This window comes from Cetorhinus maximus, unplaced genomic scaffold (genome assembly GCF_964194155.1).
Source record: "Cetorhinus maximus unplaced genomic scaffold, sCetMax3.hap1.1 HAP1_SCAFFOLD_817, whole genome shotgun sequence".
In the NCBI taxonomy this organism is placed as follows: Eukaryota; Metazoa; Chordata; class Chondrichthyes; order Lamniformes; family Cetorhinidae; genus Cetorhinus; species Cetorhinus maximus.
In genome coordinates, this window is record NW_027596759.1 from 127,517 (window position 1) to 149,980 (window position 22,464).

The 22,464-nt window shown below is 41.4% G+C and overlaps 1 protein-coding gene across 3 annotated transcripts in view; it reads left to right on the top strand.

Annotated features, from left to right (window-relative positions):
* Positions 1–22,262, top strand: part of LOC144674803 (alpha-1,3-mannosyl-glycoprotein 4-beta-N-acetylglucosaminyltransferase C-like) — a 145,729-nt gene extending 123,467 nt beyond the window's left edge. For all 3 annotated transcript variants that reach the window (XM_078536000.1, XM_078536001.1, XM_078535999.1), the window contains 3 exons: positions 8,052–8,207; positions 16,859–17,009; positions 20,232–22,262. In XM_078536000.1, coding sequence (XP_078392126.1) covers positions 8,106–8,207; positions 16,859–17,009; positions 20,232–21,388 — 1,410 coding nt within the window. In that variant the 5' untranslated portion in view covers positions 8,052–8,105 and the 3' untranslated portion in view covers positions 21,389–22,262. The remainder of the gene's footprint in view (positions 1–8,051; positions 8,208–16,858; positions 17,010–20,231) is intronic.
* Positions 22,263–22,464: the final 202 nt, after the last annotated feature.

Sequence of the window (22,464 nt, forward strand, 5' to 3'; positions counted from 1 at the left end):
AACCGGTTGCATTTACATCAATAGCTGTGAAGTGTTTTGAACGCATTGTGTCAAAGCATCTTTTAGATCCTCTTGTTCCACTTATTGATCAGTTACAGCTTGGCTGTATCAGCCTCCGAAGTCAGTGGACGACACTGTTCTGACCTTGGTCCATCTCATCCAACAGGACACCGATTGATTAGGCAACTATGCTTGCACTACATTTTATTGATTTCTCTTCAGCTTTTAAAACCATGCAACCATTCAAGCTTATTGAAAAATCAAAAAAACCATCATGTCGATCTTACACTCCTACATTCAGTCAGTGATTTCCTGCACAACAGGACCCAACAGGCATTAATCTCTGGAATTTACTTGGAGCCCATGTTAGTGAATACAGGGTCTCCTCAGGCTTGTGTCCTGTCGCCTTTACTTTTCATCCTCTTTGCAAATGATTGTCGATTAGAGCATGACGACGTAATGATCCTGAAGTATGCGGATGATATGGTATTTGTAGGGCTTGCAAGGAATAACAAAGTAAACTATAGGAACTTGACGGCGTAGTTCGCAAAATAATGCGATGACAATTCCCTTAAACTGAATGAAGACAATACAAATGGACTGGTTATAGACTTTTAGAAAAAAAGTTAATGATATTGTTCCCATGAAAATTTATGATATGTGCATTGAAATAGTTACAGACTGCAAGTATCTAGGTGTCAAAGTAGATAAGTTGAATTGGAGGGAACAGTGTACAGATGTGGTGGCCAAGGGTCATACACGATTATGCTCCCTCAAAATTAAAATCCTTTCAAGTAGACCCTGCAATCATGAAACTCATCTGTACAGCTGTAGCTGAGAATGCTGTCCTTTTTGAATATCTCCTGGTACTGTTGCCTTAGGAAGGTAAACTTGAACATACATATGAACATACAAATTAAGAGTAGGAGTAGGCACTTGAGCCTGTCCTGCCATTCAATAAGGTCATGGCTGATCCGATTGTAACCTCCACTCCACATTCCTGCCTACTCCAAAAAACCTTTCACCCCTTGCTTATCAAGAATCTATCTAGCTCTGCCTTAAAAATATGCAAAGACTCTGCTTTCACTGCCTTTTGAGGAAGAACGTTCCAAGGATTCATGACCCTCGGTCTTAAATGGGCGACCTGTTGTTTTTAAACCGTGATCCCTAGTTCTAGATTCTCCCACAAGAGGAAACATTCTCTCCACATCCACTCTGTCACGACCCCTCAGGATCTTAAAGATTTCAATTAAGTCACCTCTTACTCTTCCAAATTCCAGTGGATACAAGCCTAACCTGTCCAACCTTTCCTCATAAGACACCCATTCATGGTATTAGTCTAGTAAACCTTCTCTGAATTGCTTCTAAGGCAGTTACACCTTTCGTTAGATAAGCAGACCAATACAGTACTTCAGATGTGGTCTCACCAGTGCCCTGTATAACAGAAGCATAACCTCTCTACTTTTGTAATCAATTCCCCTCACAATAAACAATAACATTCTATTCGATTTCCTAATTACTTGCTGTACCTGCATATTAACCTTTTGTGATTCATACACTAGGGTATCCAGATCCCCCTCAGACTAAGAGCTCTGCAATCTCTCACCATTTGGATAAATGTTTTTTTATTCTTCCAGCCAAAATGGACAATTTCACATTTGCCCACATTATACCCCATTTGCCAGATCTTTTCCCACTCACTTAAACTATGTCACTTTGTAGCCTCCTTATGTCCTCTTCACAGCTTACTTTCCTAGCTATCTGTGTCATAAGCAAATTTAGCCTGTAGAAACTCTTATTATCTGTCTTTATATTTCTAGCTAGCTTCCTCTCATACTCTAATCTTTCCTTCCTTTTTAATCTTTTTGCCATTCTTTGCTGTTCTTTATATTCTGTCCAAATTTTCTGACCTGCCACCTGTCTTTGCGCAATTACATGCATTTTCTTTAAGTCTGATACTGTCTTTAACTTTCTTCGCTAACCACGGATAGATCCTCCCTTGGAGTTTTTCTTTCCCGTTGGAATGTATCTAATCTGTCTATTCTGAAATATCCCTTTAAAAGTCTTCCACTGCATCTCTATTAGCCTATCCCTTAACCTAAGTTGCCAGTTCATTTTACCTAGCTCTGCTTTCATGCTCTCATAATTGCCCTTATTTACGTTTAAAATACTAGTCTTTGACCCACTCTTCTCCCCCCTCAAACTGAATGTAAAATTCAATCATATTTTGATCGCTGCCACCTAGGGGTGCCTTCACTGAGGTTGTCAATTAATCCAATCTCGTTGCTCAATACCAGGCCTAGTACAGCCTGCTCTCTGGTTGACTCCAGAATGTGCTGTTAAGAAACTATCCTGAAAACATTCTATGAACTCCTCATCTACACTACCCTTGCCCACCTGATTTTTCCGGCCTATATATAGATTAAAATCCCCATCAATATTGACGTACCTTTCTGACAAGCTCCCATTATCTCTTCCTTTTTGAGCTACCATGTAGTTACAATTAGGAGGCCTGTTGACCAAGATGACTTCTTGCCTTTATCATTTCTCATCTCAATCTAAACTACTTCTACATCCTGGTTTCCTAAACTTAGGTCATCTTACTCTAATATGCCATTACCATCATTCATTAACCGAGCCACCCCTCCACTTTTCCTAACTTCCTGTGCCTCCTAAATGTCATGTATCCTTCAACATTCAGGTCCCAATCTATGTCATCCTATAGTCATGTCTCTGTAATACCTATCAGATCATACTTATTTATTTCTATTTGCATTATCAATTCATCTGTTTCTTTTTCAAATGCTGCGTGTGTTTAGATACAGAGCCTTTAGTTTTACCCTTTTTCATTATTTTTGTAACCTCTAGCCTTATCTGCTGGTTTACTCTTAGATTTGTACATTCGGTCCCTTCCTGTCACGTTCTGTTCCCTTATTAATACATTTCTTTCTTGCCTTGTCCCTACTCTTTGGTTTACACATCTTCCCAAATTTGATCCCTTGCCCACACTATTTAGCTTAAAGCCCTCTCTACTTCCCTAGTTATGCAGCTCTCTAGAACACCAGCCCCAGCAAGGTTCAGACATAGACCATCCCAACAGTACAGCTCCCACTTTCCCCAGTACTGGTGTGATTGCCCCATGAACCGGGATCCACTTCTCTCATACCAGTCTTTGAGCCATGTATTCATTTTTCTAATCTTCTTTGCCCTATGCCAATTTGCATGTGGCTCAGGTAATAATCCAGGGTTTATTATTTTTGAGGACCTTAATTTGGTGCCTAACTCCTCATACTGATTATGCAGAACCTCCTTCCTCGTCCTGCCTATGTCATTGGTACCTACATGGACCACGACAACTGGATCCTGCATCTCCCATTGTAAGTTCCTCTCCAGCCCTGAGCAAATGTCCTGAACCCTGGCAGCATGCAGGCAACATAGCCATCTGGACTCTCGCTCTTTGCTACAGAGAACAGTGTCAGTCCCTCTTACTATACTGCCCCTATCACTGCTACACTCCTTTTTGCTACCCCCACTTGAATGGCTCCCCAAATCACAGTGCCGTGGCCAGTTAGATCATCCACCCTGCAACCCCAACTCCCATCCAAACAAGCTGAAAGAACCTCGAGCCTGTTATGGACAATTGCAAAGGCTGACACTCCTGCATTCCAGCCCTCTGGGTCCCCTTACCTGCCTCACCTGCAGTCACATCCTTCTGTCCCTGGCCACCTTCCAAATCAGAAGACCCTATCGTAAGTGGTGTCACCGCCTCCTGGTACAAAGCATCCAGGTAACTCCCCCTGCTCCCCCACTGTTGTGTTGCAGTGCCTGCAGCTTGGCCTCCAGCTCAATGACTCTGAGCTGAAGCTCCTCAAGCCTCAAACGCTTACTGCAGACATGTTTGCCCTGGATCATGCTAGCATCCAGGAGCTCCCACATGATGCAGCCATGACACATCATCATTATCCTTATGTGCTTTAATTAATTACTTTATTCAATTATTTTCTTTTATATATCTATTAATCATACCACAAATTCCTGTACTGTTTAAACTTTAGGAATAGAGTAGACCTTGACCACTTACCGGCAACTTGCCAAGTATTCACTAGACAGCTAGCTTCTTCCCCTGTATTGGGACAAGGACTAATTCCTGCAGGGTGAAAAAGCAAAGGAGTATCTGCCTTCCCCTCCTCACTGAACTCCCTCAGCTCACCAAACTCTCAGACTCTGTTGAGGTCGCACTGACAATGTCTGAATATATATGTTCTAAAATAATGGGACTGAGCCCAGGTACAGGGGGAAAAAACAGTTCCAGCCAGCTCCTCAATTAACTATTCAGCTACTGCCAATGGATAGCTTCTATCTCCCTGCTTAGGCCCCTGGATAAGACTTAGAATTTAAACAGCACTTGCGATTAAATGTTAAATACAAACAATATTAGATTTTCAGATAGAGATTTAAGATTCCCTCAGCTCACCAAACCCTCACACTTTTGTTGAGGTTGCACTGAGAATGTCTCTTTAATGAAATTAATGAATTTTAAGGGTACAGAGATTATTGGACCAGGCAGAAAGGGTATTTGATGAGCAGATCTTTCTTGAGAAAATCTGCTCTCAAAGAATATTGATGAAAGTGAAGAGTGTCATGAACAATGAGAATCACCCCTTGTTGCATTATTATTTCTAGATGCCATGCAGGGAAAAGGCTACATTCTTAAACTCATTTGTGCCCTTCTCTGTAAGAGCTTTTAACAGGAGTTTGATGAATGGATGAGAATATGTACTCATGATGGGACTCATTGACTGATTATTTTAATGCTTTAGAATAGTTTTTAAAATATATATTTTTAATTTAAGTTAGATCTCCTGTGAGAGTCATTTTCCTTCTTTTTATTTATATGGTTTTAAAATGAATGAGCTATGTTAATTGTATTGTTAAGGTGAATTAAGCACTTTGAGCACATATAAATAGGAGACTTTCACGACCAGAGGGCACCATGGGAGCTAGAGTACTTCATCGGCCCTCAAAGCCAATTTTGATTTAAGTTTTTACAGTTCCTTTTAAATTTTACTCTTAGTTATAGTGCCCCTTAGGGGCTATCAATTGGTTTAATTGGCATTTATCAAATTGACTATTTGGTTAATTAGGTAAATTAGTACTCAAAAGATATAAATGGGGACAACTGGGACACAGGGAAGAACGAAGAGCTGTGAGACTGAACAAAGTCAATAAACACTCAGTAAAGAAAAGCTCTGTCTTGGGTTTTGGTTTTACCAATCGGCTTGGATTCTATTAACAAATATACCCGAAATGAATTTTAGTATGGACAATTAAATGAACTTGAATTGAATTGTAAAGTATTATTGATAAAACAATGCAAGAAGATAACAAATACAGATCAATGACATTTGATGGTTAAATTATTCCAATTCAATATTGCTTTGTCTGGTTAAAATATTTTTAGCATTCTACCTTTCCCAAGTCCTATCCAGTTTCTACCCCCGTGTGCATGCACATAGACGTTTCCTAGCAAAGGTCGTTGAAACATGATCAGGAGCTGAAATAATGTGCTGTCTGATTTTTCCCGTGTTCTCCACTGAACACTAAATGTGGCATCAAAATTGTTTCTCCAACGCCTGCAGTGTCAAAGGACTGCACTTCAGAGCTGGCTTGAAAGAAATGGTGAAGCTCTATGCAGTTAATTAAGTACTTTTGAAGCAGAGACAGGAAAATGTGGTAGCCAACAAAGTTCTGACTCAGAGGTGACAGCGCTACCACTGAGCCAATAGGTCATTGGATAGTTCATTTATCATTTTGGAATTTCAGGGTTAATGATTTTTACTTAATTTTAGGTATCACAGGCTCAAAAAAAGTTTGGTATGGAAGCCCTGATGTCATTCGAAAACAAAACTCATTAGGCAAAGCTGTAGCCCATCCAAACACTACAAAATCTGCTTTTAATAACTTGAAGCTGGGTGTTTAAGTCAGAGGTTTGTGCATCTGTAGGATAATGAATTTTTGTTTTGGTTCCTGGCTTTGCAATACTAATAGCTGCGACTGTCAGAGTGGAAAGAAGCTTAATTCCCGTCCTTCCAGCTGATGGTCTCACTCCTCCACCAATCTTGAGGAATAATTGCACAAATCCCAGTCCCTGTTGGTTGAAACAAACTCTAATATCGGGAAACTTTCTATAATGGAAAGTTTCGAAAGTTTGAAAGCAGTTTCTTGGTTAATATTTGCTCCAAATATAGTGTAGATCCTGATGCAATTAAACTGGAGGTGTTTGAGTTATTGTGTTGCAGACATATACTGACATATTAATTGGGACAAGAAGAATGACTAATGAGAAGCCATTGAACTAGCACAAGAATAGAGTCAAACCATGGGCTGATTATGTTGCGGAGTATACACTGTGGGCACAATACTGTAAGGAAAGTTGTAACTTCAGGGGAGTTCACACAATTCATCTGTGTATAGACTGGAATGTATGAAGTGTACCTGTCACCAGCCTTCCGAGTGAAGAAGGTAGAATGAGCGAGCTAGGTAGATATTCTCTCCTCTGTAGGTTGGCGACAAGTGCACCGAATACGTTAGAGATACCAGCCCCTGCAGTTACACCTGCCCATACTATCAATCATCTAGCTTAAAATAGAAGAGAATAGAATGGAAATTATGTCAGGCACAATTGCATTAAATAGGGTTCCAGTGTAGAAAGGTTTCTGGTTCAAAGAATCTTTGATATGCTCAACATTGAATCAGGCTGTCACATCCCTTTACAAAGAATTTGTGATAGTTACAAGTTAAAAGATTGAATTTTCATTTATAAACTAGGGCCCATTATTACAACATTATCTTAATAATTGTCACATTTTGAAAAAGCAAATCAGTACAAAATGGTGCAGCTGTTAAGCTACTTTTTTAAAAAGCATCACAGATTTGTCTTGAAAGCTACTTGTATCTTGGGAGTAAACTAGCTTGATTTGATCCTTTTCAAAAAAGGCACAGAAAGGAGAGTGGCACTGGGACAAGAGACTGACTGGCCTATTCAGATTATTTTACCCCTTAGTAATTTTGAAAGAGATGACATGAAGCAGTTAAGCCATTTACCTGCGGATGGTTTGCATCCATTCCGTTATCTCTGGGCCATTACTTTCTGCAGCCACAATGCAAATGGGTCTCCTGTTCTCACATCAATGCTCGTGCCACTCCATAATCAGTACAAGGTGAGACACACAAAAAATGCCAATGCAGTTAGTGGCAACTATTGAGATATTTTGTTATTTATTCTTTCATAGGATGTGGGTGTTGCTGGCTAGGCCAGCATTTATTGCCCATCCCTAATTGCTCTTGGAAAAAGTGGCGATGAGCCTCCTTCTTGAACTGCTGCAGTCCATCTGGTATAGGTGCACCCACAGTGCTGTTAGGAAGAGATTTCCAAGATTTTGACCAGGATTAAATAAATGCTGTTTTCAATTAACTGAGTGTTGGAGACCTTTTCAGCTTTAGATGCATGCAATGTCATGGAGACTTTCCAGACCCTAATTTTCTTTTTTTTTTGAAAAACTAATTCTTCCTTTTCTCTCTCCATACTACTCTTGAAAGGAGTGGAAAGATTCCTTGGGTTTGGCAGCCCCTGGTATCTTACCCAATCTGTCAATCATCTTATGTATATGTCAGCAGTAAATGTTTGCAGGCTATTTAAGCATGGGGCCCATCACAAGTCTGATGCTGTCCCTGCCTGTTATCCCATGTACTGGACTCTGTGAAATACTGTAATCTCCTTGCAAAACAATGCAACCACTGCTTTACCTGAAGACTCAAACCTCCAATTTGACTAGAGTATTGCTGAAATTAGAGACATGCTGTCAAAACTTTTCATCTTGCACTCATCAGGGCAGAATCACAAGAATATCAAATCTCAAAGGGAACAACAATTTATACCACATGAGAAGAGAGTGCTGATTGGTTGGCAAGTGGACTTTTTTTTCAGCAATACTCAAGTTCTGTATTACCAAGCGACAATGTGATGAGAGTTTCTTCTGTGTGTTTTTCAGAGTGAGACTGAAAACAGCCCTGACTCATGATCAACTTGGAAAGATCCTGCTGCAATGAGATGCTACTGGAAACGATCAGTGACTACAGTTGGCTCCTTCCTGTTTCTTTGTCTTTTCATGTACCTCTGTATGAAGGATGAAGAAGGGAGTGCACTGGTAAGTATTCTAGGTGGCAGAATGTTAATGGAGCCTACTTTTGCACCAGTTTCTTTTGATAATCTTGATGGTTTTATGCTAGGAGTGACTGAGTTACCACTTTCGCAAGTGAAAGAGGGAATTTTTCAAATGGTATTCAATTTAACAACAGACACCCTCCTGGACAACAAGTCTTAAGTGTGCAGCCAGCTTGATACAGATCTACTGACACCAAACCTAAGAAACCTTCCTGTTGACGTGTGCATTCTAACTGAAATATTTAATTCTAATGCTAGTGAGAAGGGTACAGTCAGCTCTGTCCTCAAAGGGGCACAAGAGAGTTTGAAACCATTCACGATACAAAAGAACATTCTGAATACATTTGTCATTCATATGTGGTGTCACTAAAACAAGTTCTCTCCAGCACAAAACATGGAACGCCCTGTGCACCTTTCCGTGAAAGCCACTTATTTCTAGCAGACATTATAAATATGGCAAAGTTCAACTTATATGTAACTCTCTTTGTAGTTTTGTAAACATTCTCCGTTAATAGGGAAATAATTACTTCACCCAATCCCGCACTGATAATGAGTTTAACACTATTTGCCTACATGTTTTCTTTCTGGAATGAATGCCTTGTGTAATAATGTGGATCAGCTCCATAGTCCTATCTCAGAGCAGTATCCCAATGATCCTGAGCATTTGACTAATATCAAGACCAACAAGCCAGTTGAACACTTGTATTTTATGGAAATATGGAACCCAAAGCTTTGTCCAAATGCATTTGCTAGTTGTCACATGGTGACCTGTATTTCTGATCAGTAAATAAAAATGTGTTATAGACACCTATAGTTGAGCTTGTGATCTCAATACTCAGAGCTACATTGAGGTTGTAGATGTGCCTTAACCTTGGTGCATTTGTTGATAAAATGATAGGAGAAATAGCAGGGTATGCGAGTATTTATTTTTATCACTGTGATGCTTTACTTTCTTGGTTACTGAATAGTAGATGTTTGTTGATATACACTTGTGAAATATATTTACTTCTTTATGGGAGTGTTGATAAAGCAGTTTCTCCTAAAAAAAATAGTGCTTGTGACTAAAGCATATTTGCTGTAGCCACACTCGTAGCTAGTCAATGATTTCCGTGAGACAGCAATGGTTTAAATTAAAAAACTTACATAGCAGAAAGTCAAGATCCTATTTATTCTCTTCCAGACTCTGTTTAGTATCTGGCACTTTGTCAAAAAGTAACTTGAACATTCATAAGAGCAAATTTAAAACTATGGGACATAATCAAAATGAAATAATGGCTCGGGTGACTATTGTAACATTTAAAGGAGTTGACATCAGCTAATTCTTGTGAAAGGAGAGGATGTTTGAAATGCAACCTTACTTTGACCCAGAGATGTTGTGGGTAGTTGTCTTTTAATACCTCACATACACAAAATGTCATGAAAATATTTGTCGGGAGAAACACAAAAATAAATGAAGCTGATCAGGTTTCCTCCAATTAAATGTCGGGAAGACTGAAACCATTGTTTCTGGTCCCTGCTCCAAACTCCGTTCCCTAGCTAATGTCTCCTTTCCTCTCCCTGGCAACAGTCTGAGATTAAACCAGTGTGTTCACAACCTTAGTGTAATATTTAATCCTGAGATGAGCTTGAGTTCATTTTTGTGCCATCGCTAAGACCACCCATTTCCACCTGCGTAACATTGCCCAGCTTCAGCCTGTCTCATCTCATCTGCTGAAAACCCTTGTTCATGCCTTCACAACCTCTAGACTAGACTAGTTCAACAGACCTTTAGCTGGTCTCCCACATTCTACCCCCAGTAAACTTGAGGTCATCCAAAATGTGCTGCCTTGTCTTAACTCGCAGCAAGTCTCATTCCCCCATCACCTCTGTGCTCGCTGACCAACATTGGATGCTGGCCAAGCAAAATGTCTGGATTTTAGAACTCACATTCTTGTTTACAAATTATTCCATGGCTTCATCCCTCTCTATCTCTCTAATATGCTCAAGCCACTCATTTAATTCTGGCCTCCTGAGTATTCCTGATTTTAATCGCTCCACAGTTGATGGCCACACCTTCAGTTGTCTAAGCCCCAACCTCTGGAATTCCCTCCTTACACTTCTCTGCCTCTCTCTATCGCACTTTTCTTCTTTAAGACGATTCTTAAAACCTACCTCTTGATCAAGCTTTTGTTCATCTAACCTAATATCTCCTTACGTGGTTTGGTGTCGTTCTTTTGTTTTATAATGCTCCTGTGAAGCACCTTGGGATGTTTCATTAGGTTAAAGGTACTATATAAATATACGTTGTTGTTGTTGACCCAGGAGGTAACAAGCTGATGTCTTTAGTTGTACTGGCTCCCATGTCCAAATATGCTATATTGTCATAACCTAAATAAGAAAATTCCTATAACCCACAAGGGGCCAGGAATACAGGCAATTACCTTTGCTTGATTTGTAATGAAAGCAAATTATCAATATAGGCAAATTTTTACCAAATTTCACTTTCCATTGAATTAATTCTTATGGTTTTAAGTAATGCGTGTGGCATATAATAGACTGCCAAGACTCAAACAGGTGGCAAGCAAAGCTTCTATTTTCAGAGGAAAATATTAACCAGACTGTTAATTGGCACACTTGCACATTTATTACACATTTATTCTAAGTATTTCTTGCTCTATTACATTAGCTTTATCTTCCACTCTGATGTATGTACCCTTTAATATGGCAATGATCTGAGCCTTTAGGAGAGTAGACACAAGCTAAACTGGTGCCTAACAGCTTGCTGTGGCCTGGAGATAATGGAGCTCTGTGCAAAAAAAAAAATCCATTGGCAGGGATTTCTCTGAATTTACCTGGATTCCAAGCTGCCAACCCCTCATCAACTGAATTCCCTTTGTAATAGTGCCTTTCACAGCCTCGGGCAAATCTTAAAGTACTTCACAGTCAATAAAATACTTTAGAAGAGTCATCACCTTGAAAACTGGTGGCAGAGCCAAAAACAAGCCTGCAGGACAGTTCAGATATTTATTCCATGTCCTCTTGTTATTGACACTGAGGTACAGGACAAAATTCAAATATTGTTCAGGAATTGCTGCTGTTCTTTGTGAACCTGCTCCCTCTGGTGGAGGAGACTCTCCCTGTAACAGTAATCTAAACTGCTGAAGCCAAACGGAATGTAAGGGCAAAGCTCTGAGAGACTGTTTTTTTACCAAAATCGCCAAATAGCCTATTTTAAAAATATTCTTTCATGGGATGTGAGCTTTGCATTTGTTGCCCATCCATAATTGCCCTTGAGAAGGGGTGGTAAGTCACTTTCTTGTACTGCTGCAGTCCATGTGGTGTAGGTACACGCACAAAAAACAAGAACAAAGAACAAAGAAAAGTACAGCACAGGAACAGGCCCTTCGGCCCTCCAAGCCTGCGCCGATCATATTGCCCGTCAACTAAAACATTTTGCACTTCCGGGGTCCATATCCCTCTATTCCCATCCTATTCATGTATTTGTCAAGCTGCCTCTTAAACATCACTATCGTACCTGCTTTCACCACCTCCTCTGGCAGCAAATTCCAGACACTCACTACCCTCTGCGTAAAAAACTTGCCCCGCACATCTCCTCTACACCTTAAATCTATGTCCCCTAGTAATTGACTCTTCTACCCTGGGAAAAAGCTTCTGACTAACTACTCTGTCCATGCCACTCATAATTTTGTAAACTTCTATCAAGTTGCCCCTCAGTCTCCGTCGCTCTAGTGAGAACAATCCGAGTTTCTCAAACCTCTCCTCATAGCTAATAACCTCCAGACCAGGCAGCATCCTGGTAAACCTCCTCTGCACCCTCTCCAACGCCTCCATATCCTTCTGGTAATGTGGTGACCAGAATTGCACGCAATATTCCAAGTGTGGCCTAATCAAGGTTCTATACAGATGCACATGACTTCCCAGCTTTTATACTCAATACCCCTGCCAATGAAGGCAAGCATGCCATATGCCTTCCTGACTACCTTATCCACCTGCGTTGCCACTTTCAGTGACCTGTGGACCTGTACACCCAGATCCCTCTGCCCGTCGATGCACTGAAGGGTTCTGCCATTTACTGTATAATTCCTACCTGTATTAGACCTTCCAAAATGCATTACCTCGCATTTGTCCGGATTAAACTCCATCTGCCGTTTCTCCGCCCAAGTATCCAACCGATCTATATCCCGTTGTATCCTTTGACAATCCTCTTCACTATCTGCAACTCCTCCAACCTTAGTGTCGTCTGCAAACTTACTAATTAGCCCAGTTACATTTTCCTCCAAATCATTTATGTATACTACAAACAGCAAAGGTCCCAGCACTGATCCCTGTGGAATTCCACTAGTCACAGCTCTCCATTCAGAAAAGCACCCTTCTACTGCTACCCCCTGTCTTCTATGACCAAGCCAATTCTGTATCCATCTTGCCAGCTCACCTCTGATCCCGTGTGACTTTACCTTCTGTACCAGTCTGCCATGAGGGACCTTGTCAAAGGCCTTACTGAAATCCATGTAGATAACATCCACTGCCCTTCCATCATCGATCATCTTTGTCACTTCCTCAAAAAACTCGATCAAGTTAGTGAGACACGACCTCCCCTTCACAAAACCATGCTGCCTCTCACTGATACCCCCATTTGCTTCCAAATGGTAGTAAATCCTGTCACGGATAATCTTCTCCAATAATTTCCCTACCACTGATGTAAGGTTCACCGGCCTGTAATTTCCTGGATTATCCCTGCTACCCTTCTTACCAGTGCTGTTAAGAAGGGGGTTCCAAGATTTTGACCTAGCAACAGTGAAGAAGTGACAAGATAACTCCTAATCAGGATGGTAAATGGCTTTGAAGGAAACTTGCAAGTGGTGGTGTTCTCATGTATCTGCTGTCCTTGTCCTTCTAGAAGGTAGTGGTCGTGGGTTTGGAAGGTGCTGTCAAAGGAGCCTTGGTGAGTTGTTGCAGTGCATCTTGTCGATGACACACACTGCTGCCAATGTGCGCCAGTGGTGGAGGGAATGAATGTTTAAGGTGGTGGATGGGGTGCCAATCAAGTGGGCTCCTTTATCCTGGATGGTGTCGAGCTCCTTGAGTGTTGGAGCTGCACTATACAGGCAAGTGGGGAATATTCCATCACATCTGACTTGTGGACAGGCTTTGGGGAGTCAGGCGGTGAGTTACTCATTGCAGAATTCCCAGCCACTGGCCTGCTTTTGTAGTCAGACTATTTATATGGTTGTCTAGTTATGTTTCTGATCAATGATTGGAGTTGTTCAACTTAAGCCTTGCTATTAAAGGGAACCTCTCAAGTCCTTTGATGGCTCAGTAGAAGAACTAATGCTGTTCGTTATAGAAGAAGGACATTTGTATACCTTTATTTATCTAGTACCTGACCACACCTTCCAATACTGTCTCAACATGAATCAATTTTTGCTCATGAGTTCTGATGGGACTCCAGAGCCAGAGCACAACCGAGGCTGACAATTCAGTACATTGCTGAGACAGTGCTATGTTGTCAGAGGTGCCATCTTTAAGATGCGATGCCAAACAAAAACCCTATCTCCTTTGTCAGGAGGATGCAAAAAACCCATAGCATTGTTTTTCATTCAATCCATGCTGCCAAGGAAAAACATCAGTTGGCCATTGTTCTCACATACTGATTGTGGGACCATGCTGCTCATACATTGGCTGCCATGTTTGCCTATGTTATACTTCTAAATAGTGCATTGGATCTGAAGCAGTTTAGAACGTAATATTTGCAACAAGCCCCTTATTGAGCCTGCCATAGGTATTCTCACATGTTCAGTGGCCCAGGTTAATCCCATAAGCAGACATTGTGCCTGTTGCATCATAGTACTGAAGACTTTTGCTCCAGAACTTGCCGTGCCCCTAGCAAAGCTATTCCAGTACAGCTACAACACTGACATCTACCCAGCAATGTGGAAAATTGCCCAAGTATGTCTTGTGTACAAAAAGCACGACAAATCCAACCCGGCCAATTACTGCCCCATCAGTCTACTCTCAATCATCAGCAAAGTGGTGGAAGGGGCCATCGACAGCGTTATTAAGTAGCACTTACTCAGCAATAACCTCCTCACTGGCACTCCGCTTGGGTTCCGCCAGGACCACTCTGCCCCTGACCTCATTACAGCCTTGAACCAAACATGGACAAAAGAGATGAACTCCAGAGGCGAGGTGAGAGTAACTGTCCTTGACATCAAGGCAGCATTCGACTGAGTGTGGCATCAAGGAGCCCTAGCAAAACTGAAGTCAATGGGAATCGGGAAAACCTTCAAATGGTTGGAGTCATACCTAGCACAAACGAAGGTGGTTGTGGTTGTTGGAGGTCAATCATCTCAGCTGCAGGACATCGCTGCAGGAGTTCCTCAGGGTAGTGGTCCTAGGCCCAACCATCTTCAGCTGCTTCATCAAGGACCTTCCCTCCATCATAAGATTAGAAGTGGATATGTTTGCTGATTGTGCAATGTTCAGCACTATTCATGACGACTCGGATACTGAAGCAGCCATTGCCAGATATGTAGCAACTTTCAAATTTGCGCTGATAAGTGGCAAGTAACACTCATGCCACACAAGTGCCAGGCAACGACCATCTCCAACAAGAGAAAACCCAGTCATCTCCGTTTAACATTCAATGGCCTTACCTTCACTGAATCCCTCACTATCAACTGGAGATTACCATTGACCATAAACCAAGGTAACCATATTAGTACTGTATCTACAAGAGCAGGTCAGAGGCTGGGAATTCTGTGGAGAGTAACTCACCTGCTGACTCCCCAAAGCCTGTCCACCATCTACAAGGCAAACCCGCTTGATCGGCACCTGCTCCACCACCAAAGCACAGTGGTAACAGTGTGTACCATCTACAAAATGCACTCTAGGAACTCACCAAGGCCCTTTCAACAGTATCTTCCAAACCCACGACCAGAAGGACAAGAGCAGCAGATGCATGGGAACACCACCACCTGCAAGTTCCCCTCCAAGCCCCACACCATCCTGACTTGGAACATTGTCGCTGGGTCAAAATCCTGGAACTCCCTCCCTAACAGCACTGTGTACCTACACCACATGGACTGCAGGGGTTCAAGAAAGCGGCTCACCACCACCACCTTGAGGGCAATTGAGGATGGGCAAAATGCTGACCTAGCCAGTGACACCCACATCCTGTGAATGAATAATTTTTTTAATAAGTTAACTCTCACTGCCCATATCAACCTAGGAGATAGCATAACCTGGGGCATGTAGCATAACCTGGGGCATGTAACAATATGAACAGGATCCCATGAACCTACAGTTTCACCTATGTGTTTCTCCCTTTTTTGATGGGCAGAACTGATGAGCACTCTGCTACAATTAATTTGATGGCAAGTCAAGGAGGTTTATTTTGCAGCATAGTCATGGCTGAACCAAAATAGCAATTCCAGACTTCCTTTAAACTTCCCGTTCAACACTTTTCCTGACTGTACTAAACACCAAGACTATCCAGAATAGCAGGCAGAATATTCACTCAGCACATTATTGTATTTTAATACCCAGCCCGGCTATCAGACCGCCCCTTCCCACAGCCTTCATTAAACCAGACTGAATCTGAACAATGGTTCTTCCCTCCTTTTTCTGATGATTATAACCAAAGGAAAGGTAATCTTATGTGTGCAGTTGCCATGGTAATCTGAGAATAAATCAATTGAATTAACACAACTAGAATCGGTGTGAATGATCTTTGGAATGTCCTCTGTCTGAAGCCTGCTGTTTCACTCTCAGCCTCACTAACCTGTAAATTTAACCCACTGTGAGCTAAGTTTACCTCAACAATTGTATTTTAATATAAATTACACCAAGCCCACCCTTTCCTCTCCCCCACCCCCTCATGATGGCATAATTGAAAATTCCAAAATGTGAGGTACTTTATAAATGCATGTTTTTGTTTTACGTGGGTAGATTGGAAAACATGGAACCGCTCCCCCCTCCCTCCCCCCCCCCCCCCCCCCAAAACCTGGGTGAAGGGGGAATCTCACCATATCAATTTATTAAAACATGAGAATTCTTGCAGCACATGGTCTTTATGCACAAAGCAACTATTTCTACATTTCTCCAGTAAAGAACGAGATGGTTTACTTGACAATGTTGAGCACCCACTATTTTTAAAATTTTTTCATGGATGGGGGCGCCATTGGCTAGGCCAGCATTTATTGCCCCATCCCTAATTGCCCTTGAGAACTGAGTGGCTTGCTAGGTCATTTCAGAGGGTATTTAAGAGTCAAGCACATTGCTGGGGTCTGGAGTCACATGTAGGTCAGACCAGGTAAGGACGGCATTAGTGAACTAGATGGGTTTTTACAACACTGTTCATCATTAGACTTTTAATTCCAGATTTTTTTCACCATCTGCTCTGGGGAGATTCAAACCCAGGTCCCCAGAGCATTACCCTGGTCTCTGGATCACTAGTCCAGTGACAATACCACTACACCACTGCCTCCCCACTACTACTTGTGACGTGTTCTCCTCTGTGGAAATGTCAAGTTTGCTAGCTCAACCCGTAAAACAGATTACTGATGCACGCGTCTTTGATAATTGTCCAATTTCCTGCTCAAGGTGCAATCTGTGGTTGTTCACATTGTCTTTCAGGAAGAAGAAGAAAGGAGATTGGCAAAAGAAATAGCTGTGCAACAGCTGTATTCAGAGAGGAATGTGCAGAGCTTCAGGGAGCTGATCAACTTTTCCGCACCTATTAATGTCACCTATCAATATTTAGCAGGTTATCCTTTACTAAAAAAGAGTAAGAGAAAAACATTTTCTTGAAGTTGTTCATGTGTTAATTGTAAAATGAAAGGATTTAAATTTACTGATATATGAGAGCCCCTCTTGATCTAAAGTTTCCTAAAGCAGAAGCTGCTGTCTGAAACACAGCTACAGTTTCAAATTAACTAGAATTACAGGGTTAAAAACAAAAAACTGCAGATGCTGGAAATCCAAAACAAAAACAGAATTACCTGGAAAAACTCAGCAGGTCTGGCAGCATCGGCAGAGAAGAAAAGAGTCGACGTTTCGAGTCCTCATGACCCTTCAGCAGAACGTTCTGTTGAAGGGTCATGAGGACTCGAAACGTCAACTCTTTTCTTCTCCGCCGATGCTGCCAGACCTGCTGAGTTTTTCCAGGTAATTCTGTTTTTGTTTAGAATTACAGGGTGTTTTCCATGCATTTATGTTGCTTTTTGTGAAGAATTTTGCTCACCCAAATGAGGGATTCCAGCATTTTCACCAAGCACAGTTTATGCTTCCATCTCGAACATAGCTGTTACCCCCTCCAAAATGTTCTGAAAACCAGAGCATCCTCGATTGTATTGGATTCAGACACAAATCATAGAGGTGAATGGATGACCTTCTAATCTGATGTAACACTCTCTATCCTGGAATTAAAAACAGGTTGAATTCAGTTTCACATAGCACTCAAATGTCAACGCACATTACATTTTGTTGAGATTTGACATCCCCAAGTTCTGTTCAATTGACTAAATTGGTATCAACAGGATCTCTTTACACGTTGACGATAAAAATTACCTAAAAATCCTTCTGTCACCTGTGCACTTGCAGAGTTGACTCTTCAGATGTTTATTGCCCTTTGTCTGGTGAACTTTTTCGCAGGATCTCTTTGCATGTATTACATTTAACCTGGAGCCAAAACATTAATTTTGCCCTTGAGCAGAGGAACTTTTAGTCACTTACACATTCTTTTTTTTTTTAATTTTATGGTTGAATTTTGTAATTGTCAAAATGAAGGATGTCTGCTCAGTGCTAGGAAAAGCAACATCGTTTTGGCTTATCATCCCATACACCAAACATTGTCAGATAATGGAAATCTATCCTGACAGCTGTTCTTTGCCCATGTCAACTCTGGCAGGCTGCTAAGAACTTTACTTAGTAATAAGCTAGGAAAAGATATTCGATTAATATTAACTAATTATTAATATTCAAATAAATTATTGTTCAATTATCTTTTTAAAATTTTACAAGGTCATTAAGCAGCCATTTCTTGTATCAACCAGTCTCATAGCAGCTGTAGTAGAGACTAAGTGCAGAGTAAAGCTTCCTCTTCCCCGCACTAAACCTAAAAGATCAGCCCCTGTACCAGTGTGACATTTTATTTTGCTTCACAGGCCAGTGAGACTGCCAGTAGCTTCACATATGCGAAATTATGGGCTGCTTCATACTGTGCTGTTATGAACTCAATTAAGAATGTCAAAACTAGTTTTACTTAGACCCTTGCAGCTGGGGCAAGGGCTCAATTTGTCATCCAAACCAGGTTAGATTTGAATCAATTCAGAGAAATGCAAGGGCTACAGTTTATTCAGCTCCCATCCTTGCTGTGTAATATATATTATTGCAAAGTTTCATTTAGGTCATAAACCTGGAATAAATTATGGGGATTCTGATGATTTTATCAAAATTTCTTACTGGTGTAATTCTCACAAAATCATTCTGGTGCAGATGGCGGCCATTTGGCCCATTGCGTCTGCACCGGCTCAGACTGAACGGTCTGTTGCTGCTGGTGAAGTATCATTTTGCTGGTGATGGAAACCAATTGTTGTCCAAGTCATGGGAGAAAATCCTATGACTAAAAAGCACAAAGGTTCAAATGAAGATCTATCTGATACCCAGATATCAACTAATATCCAGGGTGAATGTGTTCTAGAAACAATGTGGACTGTCACGCGGAGCACTGCCAGAACACTTTGCAACACAATGGTTTCCCTTGTTTACCCTGCTGCGGAATACAAATCTGCCTCATGGTCTAGCAGCTATCACACACACATTGTGGACCAGTAGCTAAATGCTACCAAGAGAAGGGTATCAGGGACACTTAAGTCCACTCCAACTGAGTGGCATCTTATCCTGCCCCACATTTCCCTGCTTATGATGCCATCATGCTCCCTTCATGAAAACTTAAAAAACCCACCAAAAAAGCGTTTAAAATTGCACCGGCCATTCTGGGAGACAACAGCTAATTTTCCTGCAGATGGTGCTGTTATCAACCCACCATCCACATGGATGGGATTGTGGGACACATGAAGCATAACAAATCCGCACCTCATCACTGATCCAACAGCAGAAGAACCTGACTTCAAGCTCCCTTGGGTAGAATTTTTGGGTCTGTGGACCCGGGAGTGACCGGGAACTGGGCCGCTGACCGTGATTTCACATGGGCTGGCCAATTAACAGTCAGCCAGCATGAAACGTGTACTGAAATGCTCAGCGCTGCTGGGATGGGGGCGGGAGGAGGTCAAGCGCTGAAGTTTAAATTTAATTACGGAAACCTCACCCCGCCGGTGGATGAGGTTTCCTGAAAAACGCAAAGGCCTCCTGGCTGATTCACCCGCCTGCTAACTGTAAGGTTGGACGGGCAGCGAAAAATCCCTGTTAATTGATACTTTAATTGCTTTACTAGGTCTCTTAATTGTCGGGCACGCTGCAGACTCTCACCGACCGAAATATCGCATGCTATTTTACGCCCGATTGCGTCGGGCACGCCCCTGCCTGCGGGATGTAAAATTCTGCCCCTTGAAGGCAGAGGATAGCAATCAACCGAATCCGCGCATGGCGCGGATGATGTGCTCACCTGCTCCATAAGTGGAAGCTGGGGATCAACCTGAAGTGTGATTGTGGGCTGAGAGTCCTTAACCATGGGCCACATCACATCAACCTGCCCACTAAGGTCTGTTGTAGGAGATACCCTATTTCTCCCCTTAGAAGGCCAATGAATGGTTAGCTAACCTAGACATCCCATTATAAGCTTTTATGTCATATAAAAGTAATATAATATCCACACTGAATCATATGAATGGATCCAATTTTTTAAACATAAAACCAGTTTGATTGCACCATCTTCAGTTGCTGATTGGAATGGAAGTCATTTGGAGTGATTTGCTTTGGAATGTTTGGAGCACACTTTTAGATTTTTGGCAATTGTATAGATTTGTTTCTGTCTCTCCACTATTTACAGAATACCTTACTGTTGGACTGTCCTCTGTGAAACGAAAACGAGGGAATTACCTGCTTGAAACACTTAAATCCATTTTTGAACAATCGACTAATGAAGAGCTCACAGAGATGGTGGTGGTCGTACACCTGGCAGACTTTGACATGGTTTGGAATGCACAAGTGGTTCAGGACATTTCCAGAAAATTTGCTCACCATATCATTTCGGGTCACTTGGTCATTATTCATGCACCCAAATTGTACTATCCACCTCTACAAGGCCTGAAACGAAATTATAATGACCCAGCTGATCGTGTGACTTTCAGGTCAAAACAGAATGTTGACTATGCTTTCCTGCTCAATTTCTGTGCAAATTTATCAGATTATTACCTAATGCTGGAAGATGATGTTCAATGTGCCCGCTCTTTCTTAATTGCAATTAAGAAAGTCCTTGCTTCAAAGGAGGGATCCTATTGGGTGACTTTGGAGTTTTCCAAGTTGGGTTATATTGGAAAACTTTACCATTCGACTGACCTTCCAAGATTGGCCCATTTTCTCCTGATGTTTTACCAAGAGATGCCATGTGACTGGTTACTAACTCATTTCCGAGGCCTTCTCACCCAAAAAGATGTCATCCGCTTTAAGCCTTCCCTATTTCAGCACATTGGATATTATTCCTCTTTCAGAGGAACAGAAAATAGGTTAAAGGATGATGACTTTGAAGAGGATTTCTTTGATATTCCTGACAACCCGCCAGCGACGATCTACACAAGTCTCAAAGTGTTTGAGAACTATGACCCCAGCAAAGCCTACAGTAATGGTGACGAGTACTTTTGGGGAAAATCACCGTCCACTGGAGACTACTTCACTATTGTTTTCCTAAAGCCAATGAACGTTACCAGAATCCACGTAGTCACTGGCTCAGAGGATCGGCATAATGATGTTCTTCATTCTGGGATCCTTGAAATTGGAAAAAATCCAAAAGCGACCCAGAAGAGTAAAGATTGCTCGGAGTATGTTAAACTAAATGAGTTCCAAAAAGGATTGTGTGATAAAAAAGATATCAGTTCAATCATTGATTTCAGTGCAGACTGTGTGCGAATATATATAACAAACAGTCAAAAAGACTGGTTAATTATTAGAAGCATCAGTATTTGGGCAAAGCACAGCAACCAACTATGACAGAATATACCCTCTACTCAGTTTTCTTCCTTCCTCTCCTCCATGACATTTACTGGAACATAATTTCATGGCCTGTATCTTACCAAAGTGGTTACTTTTTATGGGTGAGCCTAAGCAGTAAATGTTGTCAGCCTGTTCAACTAAGGAATGCCACAGCCGAGCTCCTCTATCTCCAAATGCATATAAAATTTTAGGAGTGTTTGGTAGATAGTTTTGAAGCCAAAACTTTGTTTTTAAAGCAACAAGGAAATTTATTAGAGGGTGTCAGTTTTGTGATACTAATTAGAGCTGAGTACTTGCAAATTAACTTTTTTCTGATGTATAAAAACTTTTATACAATGAAAATAGTTCCAGAGGACTGCTCAAGAAGTTTTTGAATACCAGGCGACCTGCAGCCAACCAACATTCCATATCAAATGGTTTAGTCCTCAGCACAACAGTTAGTTATTTTAATTTTAAAAGTCTATTTGTTGTGTGCCAGTTGGATGCCATACGTTTTCTGTTCATAAGCCACCATTGCAGTATGACCCTTCGCCCCAGAATTAAACGGTCAGACCATAGGTGCCCATTGAATGCCATGACATTTAAACCTAACACATACCCTCCATTTCTGCACAGTGGTTGATTAGCAATCTGATTGGGAATGAAAAGAAAGGGCCAGGACAAGGTGATAATGCTAGGGACCAAGTTATAATTGAAATTTAGGTATCATTTGAAATTTTACAGAAGTGCCCTCAAAATATTGTGTATATCTGATCACCACCTTCTGTCACCAACTATTAATAAGCACTATGAGAATGTAGCATATATGTGGAAATATTGTAAAATCAGAAGTCTAGATTGCTGATCAATAGTGTCTCGTGTTCAGAACAAATACGGACTTGTTTCCCCCAACCCCTATGACCAACTAGAGTTAAAACCTCTAGTCATTCAGACTCCGTTCTCTAAAAGGTGAAGGTTTGGACACTCTGGTACAGGTACAATCCACTTTAGGAGTGCAACAGACTGGCAGGTTGAGTCTTTCACCACCGAAGCACGCTTGTGTTGTCCAAACAGGAATAGCTGGTCACGAGGAT